Source organism: Podarcis erhardii (genome assembly GCF_964252035.2).
Source record: "Podarcis erhardii genome assembly, chromosome: 8".
Classification (NCBI taxonomy): Eukaryota; Metazoa; Chordata; class Lepidosauria; order Squamata; family Lacertidae; genus Podarcis; species Podarcis erhardii.
In genome coordinates this window covers 48,196,417-48,222,329 of record NC_138499.1, presented here as the reverse complement: position 1 = coordinate 48,222,329, position 25,913 = coordinate 48,196,417, and the positions used below count along the sequence as shown (strand labels likewise).

At 41.2% G+C, this 25,913-nt stretch overlaps 1 protein-coding gene across 2 annotated transcripts in view; it reads left to right on the top strand.

Annotated features, from left to right (window-relative positions):
* Positions 1 to 25,913, top strand: part of MYOM1 (myomesin 1) — a 72,101-nt gene that overhangs the window by 25,841 nt on the left and 20,347 nt on the right. The window contains exons 7-25 of one of the 2 annotated variants that reach the window (XM_081874957.1): positions 1,196 to 1,284; positions 1,377 to 1,439; positions 2,235 to 2,399; positions 2,967 to 3,128; positions 6,431 to 6,572; positions 7,826 to 8,025; positions 8,958 to 9,014; positions 9,458 to 9,582; positions 11,986 to 12,169; positions 12,612 to 12,786; positions 14,423 to 14,544; positions 15,386 to 15,703; positions 18,012 to 18,208; positions 19,072 to 19,198; positions 20,357 to 20,541; positions 21,796 to 21,910; positions 23,301 to 23,457; positions 24,467 to 24,573; positions 24,718 to 24,762. In XM_081874957.1, the coding sequence (XP_081731083.1) occupies positions 1,196 to 1,284; positions 1,377 to 1,439; positions 2,235 to 2,399; positions 2,967 to 3,128; positions 6,431 to 6,572; positions 7,826 to 8,025; positions 8,958 to 9,014; positions 9,458 to 9,582; positions 11,986 to 12,169; positions 12,612 to 12,786; positions 14,423 to 14,544; positions 15,386 to 15,703; positions 18,012 to 18,208; positions 19,072 to 19,198; positions 20,357 to 20,541; positions 21,796 to 21,910; positions 23,301 to 23,457; positions 24,467 to 24,573; positions 24,718 to 24,762 (2,735 nt within the window). The remainder of the gene's footprint in view (positions 1 to 1,195; positions 1,285 to 1,376; positions 1,440 to 2,234; positions 2,400 to 2,966; positions 3,129 to 6,430; positions 6,573 to 7,825; positions 8,026 to 8,957; positions 9,015 to 9,457; positions 9,583 to 11,985; positions 12,170 to 12,611; positions 12,787 to 14,422; positions 14,545 to 15,385; positions 15,704 to 18,011; positions 18,209 to 19,071; positions 19,199 to 20,356; positions 20,542 to 21,795; positions 21,911 to 23,300; positions 23,458 to 24,466; positions 24,574 to 24,717; positions 24,763 to 25,913) is intronic. The other variant, XM_081874958.1, reaches the window with a different exon arrangement.

Below are 25,913 nucleotides of genomic sequence, written 5' to 3'. Positions count from 1 at the left end.
TCTCATCTCCAAACTTCACTTCACATTAAGTGCATCTGCTGTAAGGAATAGTAGCAGCCCATCTTCCATGAATTTGTTAATTTCTCATCTAATGTCCCTGGAGCATCTGATAAGATGCAGGCCTCCTCCCAAATAAAGCTCATGAGATTTCAGTTCCTAATACAATTAGAACATTGCTCAGGATTAAGAGTGGGGTTTGAGTGACTAGGGCATAAGACCCCATGGAAATGTTTTTTCTGGTGCGATGCAGCGCACACTGTCCTATTTCTTCATTGGCAAAAGACAACTCTGCCCCATAAACTGGACCAAATTGTTCCATGAAGAAAAAACAGGTCCACAAGAAACTGCTTTAGTGGAGAAATTTGTTCCTGAGAGCAAGTATTAAGAACCCGAGGTAAGGCTGAAATAACTAAAATACAAAACCCTTTAACAGCTGCTTTTCTCATTTCTCTTTCTGTTGAAACCCTTCAATAACGTTCCAGCACTCTCCCCTTTTACCAGCTCTCTTAACTACTTTGCTGTATTCCTATTACATTCCTGCTACCCTCCCACAGTTCTGAAACATTTTGGCTGATGCCTGACCCTCTACTAAATAGAAATTTTATATATTTGGGATGCACAAAAGTTGAATTCAGTCAATAAAGTGAAATTCTCTTCTAGTGGTAGGAATAGATTTGATACTTGCAAAGCCAGCATGGGTGAATGAGAAGAGTGCTTGCTTGCTTGCATGCATCTAGAGGTAAGAATGTGGTTGAAATGTTAGAAGGGGGAAAATGGGAGATGTGAATGTGAACATCCATATTGTTTGCTGGTGAGCATTAAGCAGGTAATTAGAAAAGGCACATAAGCTAATTCAGGATTAGTAACATTTATATCCAGTTATATATTTCTCTTCCACATCTGCTTTTTATAAACTCTCATAAAGCCTACTCATTATTTATCACTCAGAATTGAATTATACAATTACTTTGAAGTCATGAGAACTAGTAGTAACCTTTTTCCTTCTACATTAACATATTCTAGTTCAAGGATCATTCCTTTTAGATAGAGGACACCTTTCTCAACACTGAGCAACATTTTGACTAGCAATGCTGGAGGATATTGCTCATTTTTTAAAAAAAAAAAAACCATAAATATAAAAATGTAACTCTTCTGTTGACAGCGACATTATTGCTAATCCTTCTATTCTTTTCAGATGTGATTTTGAAGACACTGCACAGTATCGTGCTTCTGCCATGAATGTAAAAGGAGAGCTTTCAGCCTATGCATCCTTGGTGGTGAAGAGTAGGTTTGCCAAAAATGAATTCTTTGGATTTGCATTGCATCTTTTTACAATTCTCTCTAGTAGCTAGAATTTTTGCCCTTCTCTTTCCTAGGATACAAGGGAGAGTTTGATGAGAGTTGTTTCCATGCAGGAACTGTCACCCTACCCTTGAGCTGTAAGTTGTTTACTAATCATTGCTATCTACTGTAAGAAATAGGTTTTATTAAAGTATTTGAATTTTTTTGTGGCTTTACCACATGTCTGAGAGATGATGGCATTCTTCAGCTTGTCAAGGAAAGGAAGGACACCCAGCTCTTCCAAGTCAGGCAGAGTCTTGCTGCTGTCTATTGTTGTGTTATTGATAGTATGTTGCCCATTGTCTCATCTGATTGCTGCAGTCTGTGACAATCTCTCCAGACAAGGTTTTCAGCAGTGCAGTTTTCCTGACTGTTGGTCCAAAGGCTGTCTTCATGCCTTTGTACATGTTGCGAGTTTTGAGTTGAATGCTCTTACACAGCTTCAGCCAGTAGTCATTGGCACATTGTCTGGCAATCTGGTGAGCATTGTTCCTTGTCTTTCTCAGTGCAGCAGGGCGCATGCTTGTAGTTCACAAGAGCCTTACGCTTTACAGAAGCAACAGGTTTCATGTCCTTAATGGTGGCCTCAAACCATTCAGAGATCTGCTGCTCTCTTTTGCCGAAAGAGGACATAGTTGTGTTGTAGGTTGCCTCTTTGATGTAGTTCTACCTTGTTTTGATGCTGTCTTTGGGCAGTTCAGTAGTGCTTGTTCGATGGAATCAAAGAAGTATTCACAAAGTTCAGGTTCGGTTGTTCTGGCAGTGTTGATTAGAGGCCACACTTTCTGCTTTGTGCTATGATCCCCTTTGGCTGGAGAATAAGCACATTTCTTCTTCTTCTTCTTCCTCTTCCTCTCTCCTCCTCCTCCTCCTCCTCCTCCTCCTCCTCCCAGTTGGTGTTACTCCACATGGCTATGCCTCCAAGTTTGAGATCCACTTTATAGATACATTTGAGGTTTCCTTTGGAAGAGAAGGTGAAACAATGAGTCTGGGCTGCTCAGTTATCATTCACCCCGATATTAAACGGTTCCAGCCGGAAATCCAGTGGTATAGGAATGGTAAGTATGCATGGCAAGATGAAACTTGTTTGTTATTTCACTTAAGCTATGCTTGAACAGGAGGTTTCTGTGGCCCTGCTTTGTAGGGAAAGGATGGGAAGCATCCCATGAAAGGAACTAAAAAAGAGATATAGTGGAATCCTACTCATTATATCACAGATGGTGCCGCCGACTCTGACTCCACAACACTACCATCAGTTTGGGGACACAGGTGGCACTGTGGTCTAAACCACTGAGCCTCTTGGGTTTGCCGATTAGAAAGTTGGCAGTTTGAATCTGCATGACAGAGTGAGCTCCCGTTACTCTGTCCCAGCCTCTGCCAACCTAGCAGTTCAAAAGCACACCTGTGCAAGTAGATAAATAGGTACCACTGTGGTGGGAAAGTAAATGGTGTTTCCGTGCGCTCTGGCTTCCATCACAGTGTTCCATTGCATCAGAAGCAATTTAGTCATGCTGCCCACATGACCCAGAAAGCTGTCTGTGGAGAAACGCCGGCTCCCTTGGCCTGAAATGAGATGAGCGCCACAACCCAATAGATTCTGTTATTGCATCTTTTTCAACTTGTAGGAGTCCTAATTTCTCCATCCAAATGGGTCCAGACGCATTGGAGTGGAGAAAGAGCTACGTTGACCCTGACTCATGCCAACAAAGAGGATGAAGGCCTTTACACCCTCCGTGTGGTGATGGGGGACTATTATGATCAATACAGTGCTTATGTTTTTGTTCGAGGTAAGTTTTAGTGATGCCAAAGTGTGTTCATGGTGCTGGTGGTAGTAGTGCTAGAGAGCATATAATGACATGCATACACAGAATACCTTCATGTAATTAAGAATCCTCGGCATAAATCAGAATAATGTGGAAAGGAGTCCATGTAAAAAGTTAAATAAAACAGATGGTGTTAGAAGCTCCTCAGTGCTGTCTCAGAAGAGTTATATTGCTCACCACATGAGCTTGCTCTCTCATTAGCTCTTAGAACAGAACTTTGTTTTATTTTTGTGGGGCAAAAACATCTTGGGTTTTAAAATAAAAAGGTATTTGAGCAGTGGAATGGAGGGAAGTTGCAGCACAGAGGTCAAAAGCTGGTATTTGGTACATGAGTTCACTTTCCTTTGTTTATAAATAAAGGTGCAAAGGACAAGCATTCTAGAAATTCAGTTCAGCTCTTGACTCAGCTGGCAGAATTCAAAGCAAAATTTAACTTCCTATTCAGTTTGCCTTGCCAAAAAGGGAGGAAAATAGAAATTGTAATTGGGCAGGTAAAGGGAACAGATATTTGCCAGGAAAAAGAAAAGGGGGCTATGGAATTGTTCTTTTAAGATCCTTGCAGTGTCTGCTTGATCCCTGAACTTCAGCAGTAGTTTTAGATGAGAGCACAGGGGGGCTAGTGTGAGAGTTTAGTGGAAGACACTTCAGCGTTACAGTTCTAGGGCCAAACTGCATGAGCCACAGGAGATCCATGATTGGAACTCCCATTGCTTTCAGTTAAAACTGCTCGGGGGAACCCTCCAATTTTGAGCAGAGAAAGAGTACTGAAACAGAGAGGAGTGGGGGATGTTAAACCTTCCCCTGTTTCATTTTTATTGATTTATTGCTTTCCTCCCAAATGTTTTGTTTGCTTGGCGGATGAAAACATACAGGTACCTTTGAGGCTGCGGCTACTTTTTACTAAAAATAGAAATATCAATAAAAATCTTCTAGATTGGCCCAGAGTCTTGGGCTCCATCATGGAAAATCTCATGTGCATTTAAGGGGTACAGCCCTCCCACCACTGTATCCCTGTAATGAGGGATGGCTGTACTGGCTTAAAATGGTAAAACAGTGAACAGCTTAGGGCAAAGTAGTAAGAGTGGAAAGGATAGCACATCTTCCACCCACAGATTTCCCCTTGTACCACTGCATTATTGTCACGCTGAGACAAACATATGGCTGTGTTGTTTGACAGGCAGTACCCATGATGGGATCGAGTACACCAGAGTCTATGTGGAATTATTTATTACACAGGCAAACTGCAGAATTTGTTTTAAATCACCATTTTAAATTTTGGTCGTATTCCTATGCACACAGACTTGGGATCAAGGCCTGTTTAAAGCATTTAAGAAGTGGGGCTTACTTCTGAGTGAACATTCACTGCATACTACCTTTTAATTTATTTTACTTCATTTGATTTGGTTTGTCTTAAACTTTTGCACCATGTATACAGTTTCTCCTGCAGGGAGTGTCCCTTTAGCGAGTGCTTGAATGAATACCTCATGAACAAGTGTTTGTGTGATCACATTTCACTGGTTCATGCAGTGACTCTATATCAGTCTCAGCTGCTGAGGGCAGCTGAAGAGAGCAATGTGGACCCTGGAGGCTCTTCACATTCTTGGCTCTATGGCCAAGCCCAGAATGGCGCCAGTTTGCCCTGTTCAGCAGAACCTAGGGAAATGTGGCTAACGGCCCTCTTACAGAACATGAGCAAACTGTACTTGGTCACAAATTATAGGAAATCTCCAGGGGCTGTGGTCATTGGGGAGTTCACAAAAAAAGTGGAGCTGCTGAATCAGCTAAAATATTTATGCTGGCAAGTGGCTATTCATTTCATGTAAGGACTCTGCTAGATGTTTAAAGTGTTTTCCTTTCACATTAATAAGCAATGTGATCCTAGAGCACCCTGGAAAGTTTAACTTCCAGAGGGCACTTTTGAGTTTCTCCATCAATCAAAATTGATTTGGAGTCCAGTGCTTTGTACATCTTCTTAGAATTAAGCCCTATAGGCTTCCAGTGGGACGTGCTCCCAGGTAAGTGTAGGATGTAGGGATGTTTACAAATCCATTTTTACTGGAAATAGAGGAATGTCAAGAGTCATTGTGGGGTGTGTGTGTGTGTGTGTGTGTGTGTGTTGAAATAACTGAATTCTCTTCATACATAATTCTTGGAAAGGTAGTGGAATTCTCCCCTTTTACAAGTTTGTAAAAGGACACAGGGACATGGGTGGCACTGTGGGTTAAACCACAGAGCCTAGGACTTGCCAATCAGAAGGTCGGTGGTTCGAATCCCCACAATGGAGTGAGCTCCCATTGCTCGGTCCCCGCTCCTGCCAACCTAGCAGTTCGAAAGCACAAAGTACAAGTAGATAAATAGGTACTGCTCCGGCGGGAAGGTAAATGGCGTTTCCGTGTGCTGCTCTGGTTCGTCAGAAGCAGCTTAGTCATGCTGGCCACATGACCTGGAAGCTGTACGCCGGCTCCCTCGGCCTATAGAGTGAGATGAGCGTCGCAATCCCAAAGTCGCCCCCCCAAAGTCGGCCACGACTGGACCTAATGGTCAGGGGTCCCTTTACCTTTAAAACGACACAGAGCATAGGTGGTTTTAAGGTACTGCAACCGGTTCAGCTGTGCTGCAGGGGGCTCCACAACAAGGCTGTAGAATCGAGGAGAGGTGGGAAGGCACTGGATTTTAGCTTCACATAGGGTGCCGCAGAAATTTAAGAGCCCAAAGTCCTCCACTGCATAGAGTTTCATAATATGTGTATTATGCTGTAAATGAGAATGAAGTTCTAATAACAATTTAAAATAAAAGGAACATGTGAACATGTGGTATAGCAGTTAGAGTACCAGGCTAGAACCATGGAACCAGGTCCAAGTGTCAAGTCAGTCACTGGGTCATTGTGGGAGAAATTCAGTGTCACACTATGTCAAACATTTCATAAGCACAAGCATTTCAGCTTGCAAGATGGAATTATACCCCCTTTCCTTGCATGTTGTTCTGGGGGTTCTCTCACCTGCCCAGTTAATTTGGGGGCTATGAGGGGAGGAAAGGGGGGGAATCCCCATTGTGCAAGTCGAGGATGTTGCACAGAGATTTCACTGACAAGACTTGTTAGGTGTATCCCCATCGTCTAAATCAGCCTAACCTCCATCACAGACCTAAAGTGAAGATTTGGAACTGTGCTCCAAAACTTCCACTTCTGATGCAAGCAGAGACACATTGTGCCTTTGAACAATAGCTTTCAATTGTTATTTTTAAAATGCATGCCTTCATCTATATAGATGCTGATGCCGACATACCAGGAGCCCCTGGTTCTCCTCTGGATGTGAAGTGTTTGGATGCTAACAAGGATTATGTCATCATCTCCTGGAAACAACCCGCAGTTGATGGAGGAAGTCCCATCTTGGGATACTTCATTGATAAGTCAGTATTTGTGCCAAAATGAAATTACTTCTGATCTCTGGGACCATAAAGATCTCTTGCTTTTGGAAAATACCAGTGCACCTTCTGCATTATTAGTTTGCTATTTTATGTCTCCTTTCTCTTATGGAGGCAAGTTAATATGGTCAAGAATGTGGGTTAGCAAATGTTGCTGAGACATGTTAGTAAACAGTGCAAATGAATTACTCCATATCTAACCATAGCCACTTTCCATACCTTTTTCCTCCATCTGTTTGCTGTATGGAATATGAATCATATCACTGGCCCAACCATGATGTTGCCATATCTCATGTGCCCTGCTGGCACTATCCCTGACTTCTTCATGTACACCTGAATGTCGGAATACACTATGAGCTATATGTAGATAGGTGCCTCTTCTCAGAACTTTGTCTATATGTGCAGAAACCCAGGCTAGTGCCCATGGCAGTGTCTGTCTTTTTCCTCAATGCATTGTGAACATGTGGAGAAGAAGGTGTTCAGGGTGCGCATGTCACATTACTGTACAGTCGTACCTTGGTTGACGAACACCTTGTGACTCAAAAGTTTTGGCTCCCGAACACCGCAAACCCAGAAGTGAGTGTTCCAGTTTGCGAATATTCTTTGGAACCCGAATGTCCGATACTGCTGACGCAGCTTCCAATTGGCTGCAGGAGCTTCCTGCAGCCAACCAGAAGCTGAGCCTTGGTTTCCGAACATTTCGGAAGTCAAACGGACTTCCAGAATGGATTCTGTTTGACTTCCGAGGTACCACTGTATTTATAATCCTCTGGGATTAAAATTCTACTTGGGTCATCTGAGGGAATAAAGGCCACTTCATGCAATACAGTTTGCTATGCACACCTGAGATTTTGATACACATTTGTCTACAGGGAAAGACTGGGGTGACTCAGCAAGTAAACTGACATTACCCCTGATCAAGAGGAAAGGGAGACCAAACAGCACCCCCTCCTCATGTTTAGTATGCATTTGGGTGTTCTTAGCTGACAGTGTTGTTTTAAGGAAATGTTTGTTCTTTTCTTTTTACTTCCTGAAAAGGCTGCAAGGAGAGTGAAATGTCAGCATCCACACAAAGTAATTGAGTTCCAGTTTATTTCTATATTCCGCCCCCCGCCACCCACCCAAGAGCAAATATATATATTCAAGCCAGCATTACATGAGCAAGTATTTAGAGAGATTCTGGAATAGCTTTGTAACTTCTCTTTGTCATTGAAAACAGTTCTGTTTTTGTTTTCCAGATGTGAAGTTGGCACTACCCACTGGTCCCAGTGCAATGAGACACCAGTGAAGTTTGCTCGCTTCCCAGTCACAGGTTTAATAGAAGGGCGCTCCTACATATTCCGAGTCCGAGCTGTGAATAATGCTGGCGTGAGCATTCCATCCCGGATTTCAGAGCCTGTAGCAGCCCTGGATCCTGCCGATAGGGCCAGACTTAGAAGTAAGAGTCCTCCTAATACTCATCCCATCGAGAGGTTGGAAATTTTGAATTTGTGGAGGTTGTGACCAAAGAGTCCTTCCACTAGAGGGAGCAAGAGTAAAGCAAACTCTGCATCATGCAAATTAGGATTTGCCAAGACCAAACTCTTCCATATTTCTCCCAATATTTCTTTTGCATCCCCACTTATCTATCTGATATACTCGGCATCAGGACCAGCCCTGGAACACACTCTCCAGAAACAAGCTGTGGTAGATAATTTTACCACAACAGAGGCCACATTTTGAATGGCAGCCCTATGTTCTAACATGCATAATGTTTTTAGCCAGTCCTTTAAATGTTCTTGCTTCAGATAGACTTGCCTTCATAGTCAAAGGAAGCTTTTTAACCTCGATACATACTGAAGTTTATCTGAATAATTCTTTATGCTGCCAAGGGTTCATCCCACAGCAGAGCTCTAATCTAAAATGCACCCACTTCAACATTTTTGGCTGGCCATGGCTGGGATGGTGTTGAAGTATTCTCTTTCAGTTCTCATGTGTTTCAAGATACCAAGGAATACCTTCTATATATAGTTGTGTGGCTTTTTAAGCTCTCTTTTCAATCATGTTGCGGTAGAGAGGATTGATTCTTCATTCTATAGGAATATATTTAATATATTTAAGCCTGGTTCAAACCTATATTGAATTAGTTTGTTTCCAGATCTACAGCTACAAAGCTTTGACTTAGTTCAGCAACCATAGTAGCCAGAATGTTGATGCACTGTGTTTGAGGCAGGTTCTCTGCCAGCAACTAGAAATGATTAATACATTCTCTTACTTAATGAAATGGTGCTGTCATAGTTAGGAATCGTTGTTTAAAAAGCAATTGCGTTAGTAAGATGCAGTGCTTTCCCACATATACCAATGTCTGCCTAAGCTCTGACTTTGTTTCAGGTCACCCCTCTGCCCCCTGGACTGGACAGATTATTGTCACTGAGGAGGAACCTACAGGTGAGCAAAATTCCTCTGAAAGGAGGATGATCTGAATTCTATTTAGCTTTTAGAGCATGTCTGGATTGCAGATTTTAAACTGGTTGCAATCTTTTTTTTGCCACGACTTCCCTCAAGAAAACTTTCCTACAGACTAGTTCTGTGAGGCAGCTGATAATTCTCCTGAAATTTAAAATAATGAGGAATATTGAATTTTGCAACAAATTGTGTCCACCTATATGAACAAAGCACATCTGTGGAAATTGTGTTGGGTTGAAAATTTATTTTAAATCTATATTCTTGAGAGAAATAAAGTGTCTAAATCTCTGGTCTCAAATTGCTTCATCTCACAGAAATGAGCTGCATCAATAGTTTTGAGGACTGCCTGCTCGGCTCCTCTGTGGTAGTTTCAATTTATGGCATTAAATATATAAAGACCTTTCTTTCTTCACTCTTTTATACAGAGGGCATTGTTCCTGGACCACCTTTAGACCTTCATGTTACAGAAGCCACAAAGAACTATATTGTGCTCGGTTGGAAACCTCCGTTTGAGCGGGGCCATGAGGGTGTCATGTACTTCGTTGAAAAGGTAAAACCACAGTGCCAGAGCATAGTTTTCTCATTCATTTCCCCACAAGCCACATTTTATCCTCAGATAAAGAACAGCAGGCTGGTACCTTTTTCTTTTTTTGATTTTTTCCCACTCCACATCAAAGATAAAAATCTCCAACTAGTGTTAAGATTGGGGGCGGGGGGGGGGGGAGAGAATCAAACTGAAAGGAAAATATTGAATAGGTAGCAGAAACATATTTTTGAGAAGGGTTTGCCATTTCTTCTCCTCATAAGAACATGAGAAGAGACATGCTGGTTCAGGCCAAAGGCTCGTCTAGTTTAACATTCTGTTAGCCAACCAAATCCCTGTGGGAAGCTCACAAGTAGGTCAAGTCCTTTTGTCATGAACTCCTTTTCTTAATGCAGTATAGAAATAGATTCAGTCTTAACTAGAATCCTGTCTAAAAATAAGAGCAGCCGTCTGTGCTCACACAAACTGATTAGTAGCATAGTTGGGAATGGGTATGTTCTGTTCCAAGCAATGGCCTTGGATATGAGGATTCTGGCTCCAGTGAGGACACATTGAAGACAACAGCTCAGCAAGGCGCAGCAGGGCTGGGTCTAGGTTTTGCTCTCTGTGGAGCTCAGGCTAGTGGCTTCTTAGGAACACAGCTCAAATGTTGTCCCAACACAATTCAGCCTTAGACTAAGCCTTAAATAGGAACTGTGGGACTCTAGCTCTGCCTTCAGTGAGAAGAGCTACTTTTAAGGTAGGGTTGCCACATTTCAAAAAGTAAAAACCAAGACACCAAACGTTGAGCGTTTTTTTTGCATACATTTTTTTATTTACTTGCCTAATATCCAGGACAAAGCGCGGCCTTTCAGACACCCCCCCCCCCCCGCGGACATCAATTCCACCTTTGAAATCCCAGTAATGTCCGGGAAAATCTGGATGTACTGCAGCCTTATTTAAGGGGACCTAGCCTGCTTTAAGAGTCATCGGCTTCAACACAGTTTTGGAGAGGCCATAGCTCCACTAAGGCTTCTGCACTGGAGTCCTTGCTGTCAGAGGATGGCAACTCAAGCTCCACAGAATGAAGTAGCACTGGCATAATGGGCTCCTCTTGCACTGGTGTCTCCAAGTTAGTAAGGACCTCTGGGGCTGATGGTGATTCCCACCCCAAACCTCCTCTCCCAAAGATGGGGAGCCTAACTCATAAGTCATACCAGGATTATCTCCAAGTATTTATTTATTTATTTATTACATTTATATACCACCTTTTATCTTCCAATGATTTTAAGGTGGTTTGCGTAGTTCTCCTCCTCCCCGTTTCATCCTCAACAACCCTGTGAGGTAGGTTAAACTAAGAGATGGTGACTGGCCCAAGATGACTCTGTGAGCTTCATGGCTGAGTGGAGATTCAAACCCTGGTCTCCCAGGTCCTAGTCCAACACTCTAACAATTACGCCTCAGAATCACAGAATCACAGAATCATAGAGTTGGAAGAGACCACAAGGGCCATCAAGTCCAACCCCCTGCCAAGCAGGAAACACCATCAGAGCACTCCTGACATATGGTTGTCAAGCCTCTGCTTAAAGACCTCCAAAGAAGGAGACTCCACCACACTCCTTGGCAGCAAATTCCACTGTCGAACAGCTCTTACTGTCAGGAAGTTCTTCCTAATGTTTAGGTGGAATCTTCTTTCTTGTAGTTTGGATCCATTGCTCCGTGTCCGCTTCTCTGGAGCAGCAGAAAACAACCTTTCTCCCTCCTCTATGTGACATCCTTTTATATATTTGAACATGGCTATCATATCACCCCTTAACCTCCTCTTCTCCAGGCCTCACTTGCTTTTAAATCTCGCCCCCTTAGATATATTTTCTAATGCTTAATGAGTTGGATCCTGAGAACTGTGCCCAGAAGGAAGCTTGCAGAAGTGGACTTTCCCACTGTCTCCTACTGTCCCCCAAACCCACTTCTGAATATTGTCGAGCTTTCCTTGATCTGGTCACAGAAGATTTGTTTCTTAGGATGGAAGCCAGTGGGGTTTTTTTGTTTTCATTTTACATCTCCCCCCGCAAACAAAATTACTGTGGTGTAATTCCACTGCTCATGTTCAGCCAAATGTAATCATAATTATCCACCAAATACACATGCTTTATTACCTCAAAATAGGTTATAGTTAGTCTCTAAGACAAAGTTGGGTATGAGAATATTATCCTCATAGGATCTGATCATTTCTGCTGCAGCTGGCAAATCTGCTTTCCATTAGAAACACCCTAAGCTGCAAGTCTCCCACCACGAAAAGTGTGTTCCAACTTAATGATGAAGCACAATGAATCCCTGTAAGAATGTGAATAATTTGCTACTTTCTGCTTGACAGCTGCAAAGTTTCTTGTAAGATACTGATTTTGTCCAATTCTGAACTTCCCATTTCAGTGTGTTGCAGGAACCGAAAACTGGCAGAGAGTGAACACTGAGATACCTGTAAAGTCCCCTCGCTTTGCACTTTTTGACTTAGCTGAAGGGAAGTCCTACCAGTTCCGTGTCCGCTGCTGTAATTCAGCTGGAATTGGTGAGCCCTCAGAAGCCACTGAAGCTACTGTGGTTCGTGACAAACTTGGTAAGTGTATAGTGCAGGCCACTGTGGATCAACTTTAGATGCCTTAGTATTTTTATGAACTTGTTTCTTTTTCTCCCTTGAATGGGAGTGTGTTGGCTTTTATATGTGTTTCCATTTTTTCACATTGCCTTAAGTTCAACCCACGCCTTATGATCAATGCTGTTTCACCGCAGTATCTCTCCTAACGCAGTCAAGGTGGAGGGCATTCATTCCCATGCACACACCCATGCAAAGCTGCTATCACACAATTAAAATAAACATAAGAATCAAGGTACCTGTACACAAAAGATGTGATCTGCTCACATTTTCCTCTAATTATTAGCCACTTAATAGATTTCAGCATTACATTTAGCACAAGTAACAGAAACGTCGGTATCTGGTGTATTAATGTCAGCAATGGTGACCATTAACTTGTTCTGGTACTTTTATACTTTGTCTCTAGATATTCCTAGTCCTCCTAGCCATCTTGTACCTGTCAGAAATACAGACACCTCAGTAGTTGTCACTTGGACAGAATCCAAAGATGCAAAAGAGTTGATTGGATATTACGTAGAAGCAAGCAAAGTTGGATCTGGTCACTGGGAACCATGCAACAATAATCCTGTGAAAGGCACAAGGTAAGTAGATTAATGGCTGGATGGGAAGCTTGAACTTTTTTATGTGCTAAAAGACAGCTTGCCAGGTTTTTAAAAATACTTCAAAGTTAAAGAATACCTTTCCTCAACTTCAAATTAATATGTTTGGAATAACGTTGTGGTTTGTGATATTATGCTTCTGCAGCAACTGGCATTTCCAATTCTAATCACTTATTTGCTGGCACAAAGTGAATAATTATAATAAGGCTATTGTTGCAAAAGAGGACATCTGCTGAAGGACGGACACTCTTGGATTTTGCCCAGTAGTTGTTATAATATCTCATCCAGAGAAATATGTTTTATTTTTAGAGAAGAATATACAGGGGCACCATTTGTGATTTCACTTATGCAGGGACAACAATCTCTGTAAGGCTGTATTGAAGATGGGATTGCCAAAAGGGAGTCTATTTTAAGTGCATTTCCCCTGCTTCTTAAAAAAAGCACCTCATAATAACAATAGCAATGTTATCCAAACACAGTTTACAGTAACAGGATCTGTGTCCTTGGTATACATAATGCTTAGGCCCATTTCATGTTTAGAATATTTCCCTTGCAGTAGGTAGAAGCATTGAGTTAGCAAAAAATAAAGGAATAAGTACAAGGAATAATTGCAAATAATCTGAAACACAAGCTAGGATTGTTTTTCCTGCCCTCCCTTAATTGTGTTTCTAAATACATAGTCCTGCCAAAATGCTTGCTTATGAAAACTGCACCAGAATGCAGTATTGTGGTTCGAGGACCCGATCCCCGCGTAGTGGAATGAAAACACAAGGACACGTGATATAAGGTTAATGGGCAAGAAAAGGCCACAACTTTATTGATTACAGCAAGTGAAAAGCAAGTGAAAAGGTATTGGCTTAGGCATTGGATTACGTCAGCTGACTCCACCCCCTCAGAGAGGGGTGAGTCTAAAACAGGGGGGTTTATTCACCAGTAGGTGGAGCCTGTTGATGCTAATCCAACTATAAGCTCTCCCCTGATGTCACCGAGGGTCGTGCCATGGCCTCCCGCCATGCAGGCATCGGACAGAATACACGACTGCCGGATTCCTTTAACAGAATACCCAAAATTGAAGGCACAGGCGATGGCCACACCTAGCCCTTCGACACACCACAACACATTATTCCAATGCCTAACCTACCCACCAATACCACGAAAGTTGTGACAATTGCTACGAGGTAGGCGGGAAAAACCAAAAAGCCTAATGCCAAATAGAAAAATTCCTACCAGGCCCTCCGGACAACCAGGGCGACCAACCTAAGGTCCATAGCAAGGCCAAAAGAAAACTGAGACCCTGAGCTCTAAGGGAGTGGAGGGTGGGTGACTCGTGACGGGACGATGAAAAGTGAGGCTGGAAGGCTGGTGCTGCAGCAATTTAGGCTGCTAAACACGCCCCCTCGCAGGCACCTGGTCCGGCTCCCGACCACAACCACTCCCCTCTCTTGCAGGAGGAGAGTCTATACAGTGCTGCCCCATCTGAGATATCCTTTGTAGTCCATACCTTGGGTTCTTGGAACTTTTAAAGAGTGAGGTCCAAATGCAGCATATCATAGAAGGGCTCAATTGTTTGCAAAATCTGAAATCTGATGGCGCAGTCATTAGTGGTGTTTTACTTTAGATTTACTTGCCATGGACTTACTACTGGGGATCACTACACTTTCCGTGTCAGAGCTGTTAATGCAGCAGGACTCAGTGAGTATTCACAGGAGTCAGAAGCCATTGAAGTCAAGGCAGCCATTGGTAAGTGACTTCTTGTTCCTATACCAGAAGTGGAAAACAGCATTACGAGTATTAAAGACAGGGGTGCAATTAACTAATAATATTTATTTGCAGTACTGTTTGTGCACATTGACTATGCATTGGTAATATTTTGTATTTCACTTTCATCGTTTCACAGTCATCATCCAGTCACCATGCACTTGTAGACTTCTCACCTTCACCATCCCAGACTTCCTTGGGTGTGTTCCCTGTAACTCTGTATAGAAAATAAGTTCACCTCACATCATTCTCTCAAATGACCTGGCAGTCTGATTCCATGCAGTGGTATATATTTCACCTCTAACATGCCCTAGCTTGCAAAAGTATGCTTGTTAATTTCCATGCCTAATTTGCTTCATTGCTTGATTCCAATAATACAATGATTTTTATGTCTTCATGTTCCAAAGTCTTTTTATTTATATTGTATTTTACTGTTGAGATATTTGGAATGATCCGTGCATTAATAATCCTTTTAATTGAAGAACTTTGCAACTTCAGAGATCATCTGTGTAACATGCTTCTGAGGTTTCTTTAACAGATCATATATCCCTCCAATAGTACTTTCAATATAATGGATATTATTCAGTCTAACATTCAGAAGAATCTTAACAGCATGCAAGTATTAACTGAGGTGTATGGTATTATATGCTGATGACAATTTCATATAAATCAAACCATACAGCGTATTGTCTGTGAGTGTATCTTTTGAATGTCCTGTCTCTGTCATGCTTTGTGTCCATTTCTTCATTCATTTGAATAATGGAGAACTGGGAATGAATGGACTCTAATTTCAAATGTCTTTGTTGTTTTCTGGCAATTTTAGGGGGAGGATTGCTTCATGATGTATGTCCTGGACTAAGTGGTAAAGCTGATGGACTAACAGACCACACTGCCAACTGGGAAGGCATGCATGAGTCCTCCCAGCCTATCTTTGACACAGATGCTTTGTTAAATCGCAATGCTAAACCTAACAGGCAAACAGTGCCCGATAGCTCTGGTAAGCAGAGGAGTCCGACAGACAATAAAGTGAGTGAAAAAGTTCCATCTCCTTCACCACAAAAAGCAGCTACCAAGCAGGCAAGTAAGTCTCGTCCTGAGGACCGCTCAGCACTGCAGAGAATGAAAAAGAAAGGTGATATAGGTGAGCGTTGGTCATATGCGGTGCGTTCATCATTTAGCGCCTTCATTTCAGACACTTAATCATCTGTGATCATCCAAGCTCCAAAAACTCATCCTTGCCAATGCTACATTTTCCACCATCTCCATCTAATAAATGCTCTGCTCTCTACCAAAGGTCATTATGTATACTGGCAATTAGAGCTACGGCACATATGTATGTTGCATCTAACAATGAGCTTGCATGATGCATTCATTTGCTAATTGATTAGTGTTGTTTAGGCTTATTCTAATTAATTGTAAAAATAATACATATGTCACATCAATATCAGCTTGGTGACATTTATGCTTTCTTAGCACTTTGTATTTAGTTTTTGCAAAATCATGGTACAGTGGAAGTGAAAAAGGGAAGATCAAGTTGGACACACAATCATTGTTTGGTATATCATCACCATTTTTGTTACCTAGTAGATCGGAATTTGCCAATCTTTTGAGGCCTGGAGACACATTTGGCAATCTAAAAGTCTGCAAAATACCCATTTCACAAAATAAAAAAGTTTAGAACCCCACAAAAATGCAATAAATTGATACACCCACCCATGAGTGAAACACAGACAAAATTGCAGGCAACCAGTGAAAGAACAGACAAAGAAACAAATAAGATTAAAAAAAAAGGAAAAAGGGGACTTGGCAACCATCAGAGAGGGGTGAGCAGTAGTAGTTTTTAGACCAAATAGAGAAAAACAATGTCCACCTGAAACCAAGCGTATAAGCAGTACCTAGGACAGCAGAGCAGACAGGCCCCATACTTGTTTTTCACATCCTGAAAGCAGAATGTTCACATTCCATTTAAACCTGCATGGGCAGAAGGTGGCTTACAATTAATTGCAAGATGCGAATCTACACTCTCCAGGGAGATAGAGAAGATCTGTCTGCTATTCTAGTCTATGAAACAGAACAGCAAAATACTATATACAGCAATACTGTAGATTATAAAATAATAGATTTGAGATAGGCCTGTGATCATCTAATTTAAGCCTTTGCTTTGAGGCATGGTTGCTAATGCATCAGTTCACACATACCTGAATATGGATAAACTTAACCTGAACCTGGGTAACGGACCGTTTCTACAAACATGTTATGGTAACAGTAAATTCAGTGAGCCATAATTAAATCTTATTTATTGGAAAACGTTCCCCATCTTATCCCATCAGATTCATTACAGCTTCCAACACACACACACACACACACACACACACACACACACACCACTCCAGGACTACAATTCGAAATCCAGCCAAAAGGCCAAAACAACAACCTCAATTCAACCTCTAAATCCAATTGAAAGTAACAAACCTCTTTGTTTAATGAAGGCCACAGAGGTAAGCAGAGGGATGGACCTCAGCAGCAGATAATTCACATAACCTCAAGGCACCTGCTGAAAAATTCTTGCTCCATCTGGTTACTGGTTCTTATTTCTCTTTTACAAATGGGCTTTAAGGAAAGCTTGTCCCATAAATCTTGCGAAAATCCACACAGTTGATTGCAAAGATTCCTTTGGAAATTTAGTAAGTTCCTTTTTCTAATTAAATCAAGTTGGGATATGATAAACTTCTGTAAAAAAGATTAATCAATTGAATGGTGGAATTCCCACCATAACAACACCCAAGAGGTGAAATCTGACCATAATTAATAATGACCAGTGACAGGTAAGGTCTATTTCAACATGACATTGCAGTTACAGGAAGAAAATATCACGTGTGAATGTTGTGATTTGAAAGATATTTCCTTCATTTTTTTCCTTACCATATATAAAAGCATTGCTCCAAATATTTTCAGTTATCCTTCAGTTGGTCTGCTGTCTTATGATGTGCATATACTTTCCGTAAGGTAGGTATGCCAAGATGTGCAATTATACCATCAAACATGAAGAGGGTTGGTTTTATTTTTTTATTTTTAAACCTGTAAGGGAGCGGGAATGAATTCAGCAAAAGAATATAGATCACTGACATCTCCAGATATTTTTAAAGCACAATTCTACCACGGTTTTCATTCTGCATTTTCATTGTTTTGAAGTAGACTTATCATTTCTTAAGAGCTGAAGTCACACCGTAGGTCAGATTTTTTTCTAAACAGCAAGTTCCAAAAGGTCTCTTCTCTTGCATAACATGGATTTCGGAAGCCTGTATTCATTATCCAGGAAGTGTTTCTGTGGACTGCTAGAATTTTGTTTGGGAGAGATCTGAATCCAAACAAATGTTTGATTTGACTAACTTCTATCATAACTTTTCTATAACTTCTGTCATAACTACAAACTATTCCCTCTAAAACAGCTCCTCCATCTCCACCATATGACATCACGGTGCTTGAAAGTGTTCATGACTCAATGGTCCTTGGATGGAAACAGCCGAAAACTGTCGGTGGAGCTGATATAACTGGCTATTATGTGAATTACCGGGAAGTGATTGGTGGAAAATCTGGAGAGTGGAAAGAGGCTAACATTAAGGCAGTTAGTGAGAGGGCATACAGGGTAAGAGATTGGTTTTATTACTGCTAGACACTAGGCCTCTGCCTGATTTTTGGCATTACCTGCTCCCCAGGCCCATTCTTCCCATGTTATTCAAGAGCCCCACATCCAAACACTTTGGAGAGGCTTTTTGGTGGTGCAGGTGGTTGCTGCTAGAAAGAGGGGACAAGAACCTTACCTTACATGAACTCCTTGGGTTAATTTATTTTCGGATCCAAACCTATAATCTGATTTATTTATTTTGCTCTGCATGCTATTTTAATTGCACTCATTCTGTTATATTTTCTTTTCTTAATGTAGTTTTGTTTGCAGTTATCAGACATAATTAGTGTATTGGATATGTTCTCTATGTCTGTGTAGTCTATACTTTTGTAGGTAAAAATTAAAAAGCAATGCTTGGGTTGACAGCATCAGAAAGCTGCTTGACTTGTGTCATTATAGAATCTTAAGCCTGATGCAGATTGAAGGTGCAAGTTACAACTATTTCTAAATCAGGCATATAAAATGGCTCTATATGTATGTGTCTATATATCTATATCGGGAATAGGCAAATTTGGCCCTCCATATGTTTTGGGGCTACACTTACCATCATCCCTGACCACTGGTCCTGTTAGCTAGGGATGATGGGAGTTGTAGTCCCAAAACATCTGGAGGGCTGAGTTTGCCTATGCCTGATCTATATCTATCTATCTATCTATCTATCTATCTGTCTGTCTGTCTGTCTGTCTCTCTGTGTGTGTGTGTATAAAGATATATCTATATAAGAAGGCAATATGAAGTATCCTTTGCAACATTAAAGATGAATGAATTGTTCACTAAAATGTTGCATGCCATATTAACTTTTCTCCCCCCTATCCATGATGTAGCTCCATGACTTGAAGGAAAATATGACATACCAGTTTCAAGTGGCTGCTGCTAACCTAGCTGGCCTTGGCCCTCCTTCTCCAGCTAGCAAGTCCTTCAAATGTGAAGAATGGACCATTGCTGTTCCAGGTTAGAAGCAGTAAGAGGTCTTTAGAGTTGGTAGGAGTAGCCTTTTTCAATCTGACATGCCAAACTGAACTTTCCACAAGATAAGAAGGAAATACACAGTATGCCAACTGGGATAACAACTTATGTGTGATCCTAACAGGCTACTTGCTGTTAGGAAAAAAAATGCTTCTGTGAGTGCTAAACACTTTCTAAAAAGCTGTTAGATTTTGAAGATAGCTCCTACTATCTTCAGGGCCTTTGTCATGGTTTCCTTGGTTCCATCATGTTCAGCCACAGGATGGCAGGCTCTGGAGGAAGATGAGAACGAATGGAAGGGCAAGACAAGAACAAGTCCTCTCCTTCTCCCAGTCCTATCTGGCCCTACTACGGAAATAGGACTTCCAGCTCCCTCCCCTGGAAGAGATATCATTGGAATTTGGGGAGGGCTTGGGGTTGCAGATCAGAGTAGCCAAGCAGCTGGGTCCGATGCTCTCTCCCAGGACCAGGTGCCACCTTAGGAGAAGGGATTAGATGTTTCCAGATAGACTATGTACCTGCTTGCAGGCTAGCTGCTGATGTAGGAACAGGCACTCAAGGGCTATGCCCACCTCAGTTTCAAAGCTGAATTGGTGGGCATGGAAAACTTATTAGAACACCTCACTCTCTTGCAGCCTTGTGCTTCTTGTAACTGACCCTGAACTCAAGTTCCTTGGCCATTTTTCCTAGATTGGGTCCATCTCAGTTAACCTTGTGAGCTCTGTAAATGAAATAGCTCTTCTGTTGCTGCTGGGTCTATATCATTAATCTGTCTTAAAAAAAATCTTTCCTTACTCAAAAGTAAGAGCACCCACTGTTGGATTTTGAACCAGGAGCCTGAACAGCCTTTAATATGACCTTAATATGACAAACAGGGCTCTTCTAAATATAAACACCAAAATTTGCCAAGCAAATTGAAGTGTACAAATATTCAAAATGGGATGCTCTTGTTACATGGTGATGTAGCTTGGATAAAGAGAGATGAAAGTCACGGTGACATCATTTTCTTATTTAATATGAGCTAAGTTTAGGTCACAATTTGATTAAAGGTTGTTGTTGTTGTTGCTATTATTTCTTCTGTATTGTGTGCTAATCACTATTGTGACCTCAGTTGTATTCTTCTGTCATTTGCTTATCTTTCAGGACCACCCCATGATTTGTCATGCAGCGAAGTTAGGAAAGATTCTTTGGTTATATTGTGGAAACCACCAATTTACATTGGCCGAAGTCCTGTAACTGGTTTTTATGTTGACATGAAAAAAACAGATGCACCAGAGGAACATTGGAGGAGTGTGAACGAGAAAGCTGTTGCAAACAAATTCTTCAAGGTAAGCCAGTTTAGGGAACAAATAATTGTATGATGACTGATACTGAACCCTAATTGTTACACATTTCATTTTTCTGGCAATTCCTTGTGGTTTTAGATTGCTTAGGAACTGTTTTGCCTTCAGTCACACCCATAAAAATCTACTGCAGTTGCACTGGGAGGAAATCTGATTCACTACATCAGAAATAGAAGTAGAGTGTTAAGCAAATAGGATGACGTGTTCAGTGGTTGCATATATTTGTTGAACAAATGAGCCACTCAAGCTCATGAGCATTCTGTTCAGACATGTGCTGGAAACTATATGACAAGATGGCTCTTTTTTTATATATACACCACACCATGTCATCTTGTTTTACCACAAATTTATGATTTCTATTTCTATAACATTTGAATATACAGTTTCACAGAACTGGTCCTAAACATAGGATTATCTGCATTTAGAGTCTTGATTCCTTTCCAAGGATGGGCAAAGTCTAACCAATGCTAAGCACTTTTAAATCCCATTGGTTTCAATGGGAGAATTACACATATTGTGAAATGGCTCCCAAAAGGGACTTAAACCTATGCTTGGGTTTGGCTGGATAATTTCCTGCATCGAGGATGGGGAACCTGTGACTGTTCAGGAGTTGATAGATTACTACTTGCATCACAAATGAGCGAAGCCTGCCCAATGGATGTCCAAGCTAGTCAATGCACCAGGAAAAAAGAGAAGGGAGGTGAAAGATTTTCATAAAGAGTAGGGGGGCAGGCATTAAGGGTGAAGCTAAGGTGTTGTGGAAGGGTTAGGGCTCTAAGACCTTATAGAAGGAAAAGAGACTTACCATAATGGTGTGAAAGGGGCTGTTCTAGCACATGAAGCAATGTAGAAGATGGCACGAAAAGTGAGCTATGAGAACCAAACAAATAAAGCAATGTTATCAAAAGCAATGTTATCCCACCCAGCTGGAACAAGTTGAAGTTATAAGCACTCCTAAAGAAGTGGTATCTAGGGAACAAAGAAGAGAGGAGCTACATGCTGATAGGCAATCAAGGAAGTAACAAATTCAAGACAAGTCAATGAATAGAGTCCATTATGAGTTGGAAATATCTTCAGAGTAAGAAACAAAATAAGAAGAGAAACAGCTTCTACACTGGGAAGAGAAAGGGTCAGAAACTAAAGGCTCATGTAAAAAGCTAGTGTAGTTATTAGAAAACAATCTGCAGGCACAGCCTAAAAATATTCACTCACTGCTCTCCTGGATTTTGTTTTCAATAGATCACTGGCCTTAAAGAAGGCACCAGTTATGTGTTCCGTGTACGAGCAGCAAACCAAGCTGGAGTTGGGAAGCCTTCAGATCCCACTGACCCTGTAATAGCTGAAACTCGACCAGGTTTGTTCATGTTTATTTGGTTCCACTGAGGGCAAAGTAAAAATGTCTATATATAAGAATGATTAGAAACAAACACAGTCTGCACTATAGTTATGAAAAGGAAGCTGAACCTTACATTACCTCTTTAAGTGCCTGCATCTCCTCTCAAATAACAGAAGACTTAGACAATTCTACTTCACTCCACCCCATCACATATTTGCTGTAATCCGCAAGCAAGAAGACACCAGAGGAGATTGTGGGGATAAGCTGAGGGGTAGACATAAATGTACTCTCCTCTTCTAGAAAGAGAAGAAACAATCATAATCCCACCCTGAATCTCCAGTGTCCTCGTTCCTAGGTTTTTATGGTGGTAGCAAGAGATTATTTAGGATCATTGTTGCACTGAATATTTGTTCAGATTTTTAGGCAGCATATAAAATGCACAATGTTAGATGAAGTACACAAACTAAAACTGGTGAAGCGTCAGTTGAAGTACTGTTCACCAGCTTATCAAATGACACCGTGGGTTCCCCCCCCCCGGGGGGGGATATTCTAAGGCAGTGAGAACTTTCCCCCTTTACTTATATACTATCCACATCCTTACTTTCCTTGAATTATTTCCACCTCTCTTAGTTTCTATTCTGTTTTATATATTTTATTTTGAGCCCTAGTTGGTGACTAGATTTATTGTCATGGAGAACCATGCTGGATCAGGCCAAAGGCCTATCTCATGGGTAGGCAAACTAAGGCCTGGGGGCTGGATCCGGCCCAATGGCCTTCTAAATCCGGCCCACAGACAGTCTGGGAATCAGCGTGTTTTTACATGAGTGGAATGTGTGCTTTTATTTAAAATGTATATCTGGGTTATTTGTGGGACATAGGAATTCATTAATCCCCCCCAAAAAATAATATAGTCCGGCCCCCCACAAGGTCTGAGGGACAGTGGACTGGCCCCCTGCTGAAAAAGTTTGCTGACCCCTGGCCTATCTCATCCAGCATCCTGTTTTCACAGTGGGCATTGGGAATCCTGAATCCTGCCTCCCCAAGTGGAAAACTGTTTCCACAGTTGCCTCTTCCATCCTTGAATCTTAGCTTGACAACTGAAGCCAGCGTAGGAGCCAACTCCTAGGGGCCGTGGGGGCTTTGGCTCACACAATAAAATATTTGAGGGAGCCAGGCCCCCACAAAGTTGATGGGCATTCCCTTTCAATATTTTATTCAAGTTGGCACCCCTGGGAGTCAGACTGTATCCCTTGTGTCTGTTGTAGCTAGGGGTCCTCTTTTTCTGGTGAACTCTATTTCTCTGATATGATAAAAGTGTCAATTTCTCCCCACGGCAATATTCTATTTATGCTCAGCATCTGAAGAAAATAGATGACAGTTTTAAAAATGCTTTCTTTTGATCTTCTAGGAACAAAAGAAGTTGTGGTTGAAGTAGATGACAATGGAGTAATTTCCCTGAACTTTGAATGTGATCAGATGACTGCAGACTCTAAATTCATCTGGTCCAAGAATTATGAACCAATTGATGATGATTCGCGGTTAGCCATTGACACCAAAGGTGGAAAGTAAGAAATTTCAGAAATTCAAGGACTCCTTCTATGGGATCACATTACTTGTTTTCTTTATGCTCTTTTCACATGCAGATTATATTATTGCAATGAGATTCCAGTCTGACCAGTCTAAAACTGTTGGTAGTACAAAATGATACATGTTATTGAAAAGAATTCAGTGACTCATCGGCATATTGTGCCTGTATGGGTTTTTTTTTCTTCTTCGTAGCATACAGTAGTTCAGATATGTGTGCAATTTATATCTGGACTGCAGCACAAAATAGGAGAAAAGGCTAGATCCCCTCACACTCTGCCAGAGCCCCAGTCCAAATTGCTCCATCCCTGTGATTAAATTTAGGAAATACAATTGTGTGGGGAAATCCAGTCACAGATTGAACAGTTTGGTTCTTGAATGTTATTTTTCTGATCTTTGGTTCAACACTCAAATTGTGTTATTTTACAGCACTTTAGATTTAACCCATGAGACCACAGTAGTTTGTGCTCTGACTAGAGATGAAGAAGAAATTCAAATCAGCTTGCATTTAAAGCAAAATCCATCAGATTTGCACTGTCTGAAACAATACGCAGTCCTTCAAAATTCATGCTTACCCATATTTTGCAATGCAGTTCTCCAACCAGTGTTTTTTAAAAATGCATATATTAGGGGAAATTGATTGCAAAAAATGTGTAAATTAGTCAAAATTGCATATAAAATGTGTTTGGAGAAATTTGCACTAAAATGCGGATGAGGATTTTTTTCTAAAAAGCAGACTGCAGCAAAATGTGAAAAACTGAAATTAAGACAGGGGAAATGAGAAATTGAGAGAACCAAAATTGAGAAATCCTTCCATCCTAAATTCTGACTGCTTGAAACATTCTATCAAAATAAATGAAATCCACCTTAATAACTGAGCTAACAGTACCTCACGCACATACTTGCCAGATATTGTATGTGGGTGTTCTCTGATATTTGATTTTAACTTGTATCGGTTGGTTGCTTATACAAAGCTCTTTTGTCTTAAAGGTCAAAAGCTATCTTTAAAGATCTCAGTGAAGACGATTTGGGCATTTACTCCTGTACTGTAACAGACACAGATGGAGTCTCATCAAGCTATACCTTAGATGAGGAAGGTGAGCACCAATATTCTTTCGTCCGCCTGTCAACCTTTCCCTTTGCCTCTTATGTCACATGGCAATGAATGATCATACCGTAAAATGTGCCAATATGCCAAACAAATGGCTTCTTTTTTATATACATCTGCCTTTCTCTTGCAGAAATGAAACGCCTGCTTGCACTCAGCCATGAACACAAATTTCCAGGTAAGTCACAACAAAATAGTTAAGTGGAAAAAGGCATCAATGTTTGTGGCATATTTCAAAATAAGGGCTTCCAAGCATCAGCCTGCTGGATAGTCATATGCAGTGCTTTTTTCCTAGAAAAATAGGTGCCAGTACTCACCATGAAGTTGTTACGAAAAGTGCCACACTTTTTAACAACCAAAAAGAGGTGCCGGTACTGTGTACCCTTGAGTACCCCCTGAAGAAGAAAAGGCACTGGTCATATGAATGCTTGAGACAGTCTGATGTGGTCCTGTTACAGGTATCAACTTCTAATGGATGCCTGATTAATGTCCACACATAGCAGGGACTATTCTCTTCCTCAGGATGTATGCTTGACTCTTTTTCTGTCACAGTTTCACAAGCACATGGTTCTGTTCCCCCAAGGTTAGGGATGTCATTTTCACATTTGTAACATTTTTTATTCCTGTAGTCATTATAGTATTGTGATTTGAGTCTAAAATGGAATGCTGCACATGCTCCGAGTATTACTTTTTGAAATCCAGATTGGCAAACTTGGGAGGGGGGGGTGCTGTGTGTGTTTTGCTCTTACATATCAGATTTCTGAAGCACAGAAAGGCAGTGGGGGAGGGAGGGAGAGAATAGAAATGTTAGTTGTGTAGTGCACAATTAAACTAATACATCACTGTCTAAAGGTCTACTTCCTTAAGACTATTGAGTCCAGGGTCTAAAATTACCAAGCTGCACCACTCCTGTGCTTGCTTTCTGTTCTATTTTAGGCTAAAATATTCACAGCTAATTATATACAAGGGCCTAAAACTGCCTCAGAACTGACAGCATGACACAAGTAGCATTGCACAAAGTCTGTTTTTTGGTGTGTGTGTTTCTTACACCCACGGGTTAATGCAAGCACAGACACATGTGGCATTAACTTGTTTGGGTTTACATACCCTAAAACATTTCTCCAATGAAAATAGGGACATCCTAAGGAAAAGTGGGACATTCCAGGATCAAATCAGAAACCGGGCCAGCTTCTCTAAATCAGGGACGTACCTGGAAAATAGGAACACTTGGAGGGTCTGGGTTTAGAAGTTATACAAGGTCATAAGGTTGCCTCCTTCTATTCACCTTCAGGTGTTGCAATAATAAATAGCTTTTTCACAGGGGCATTT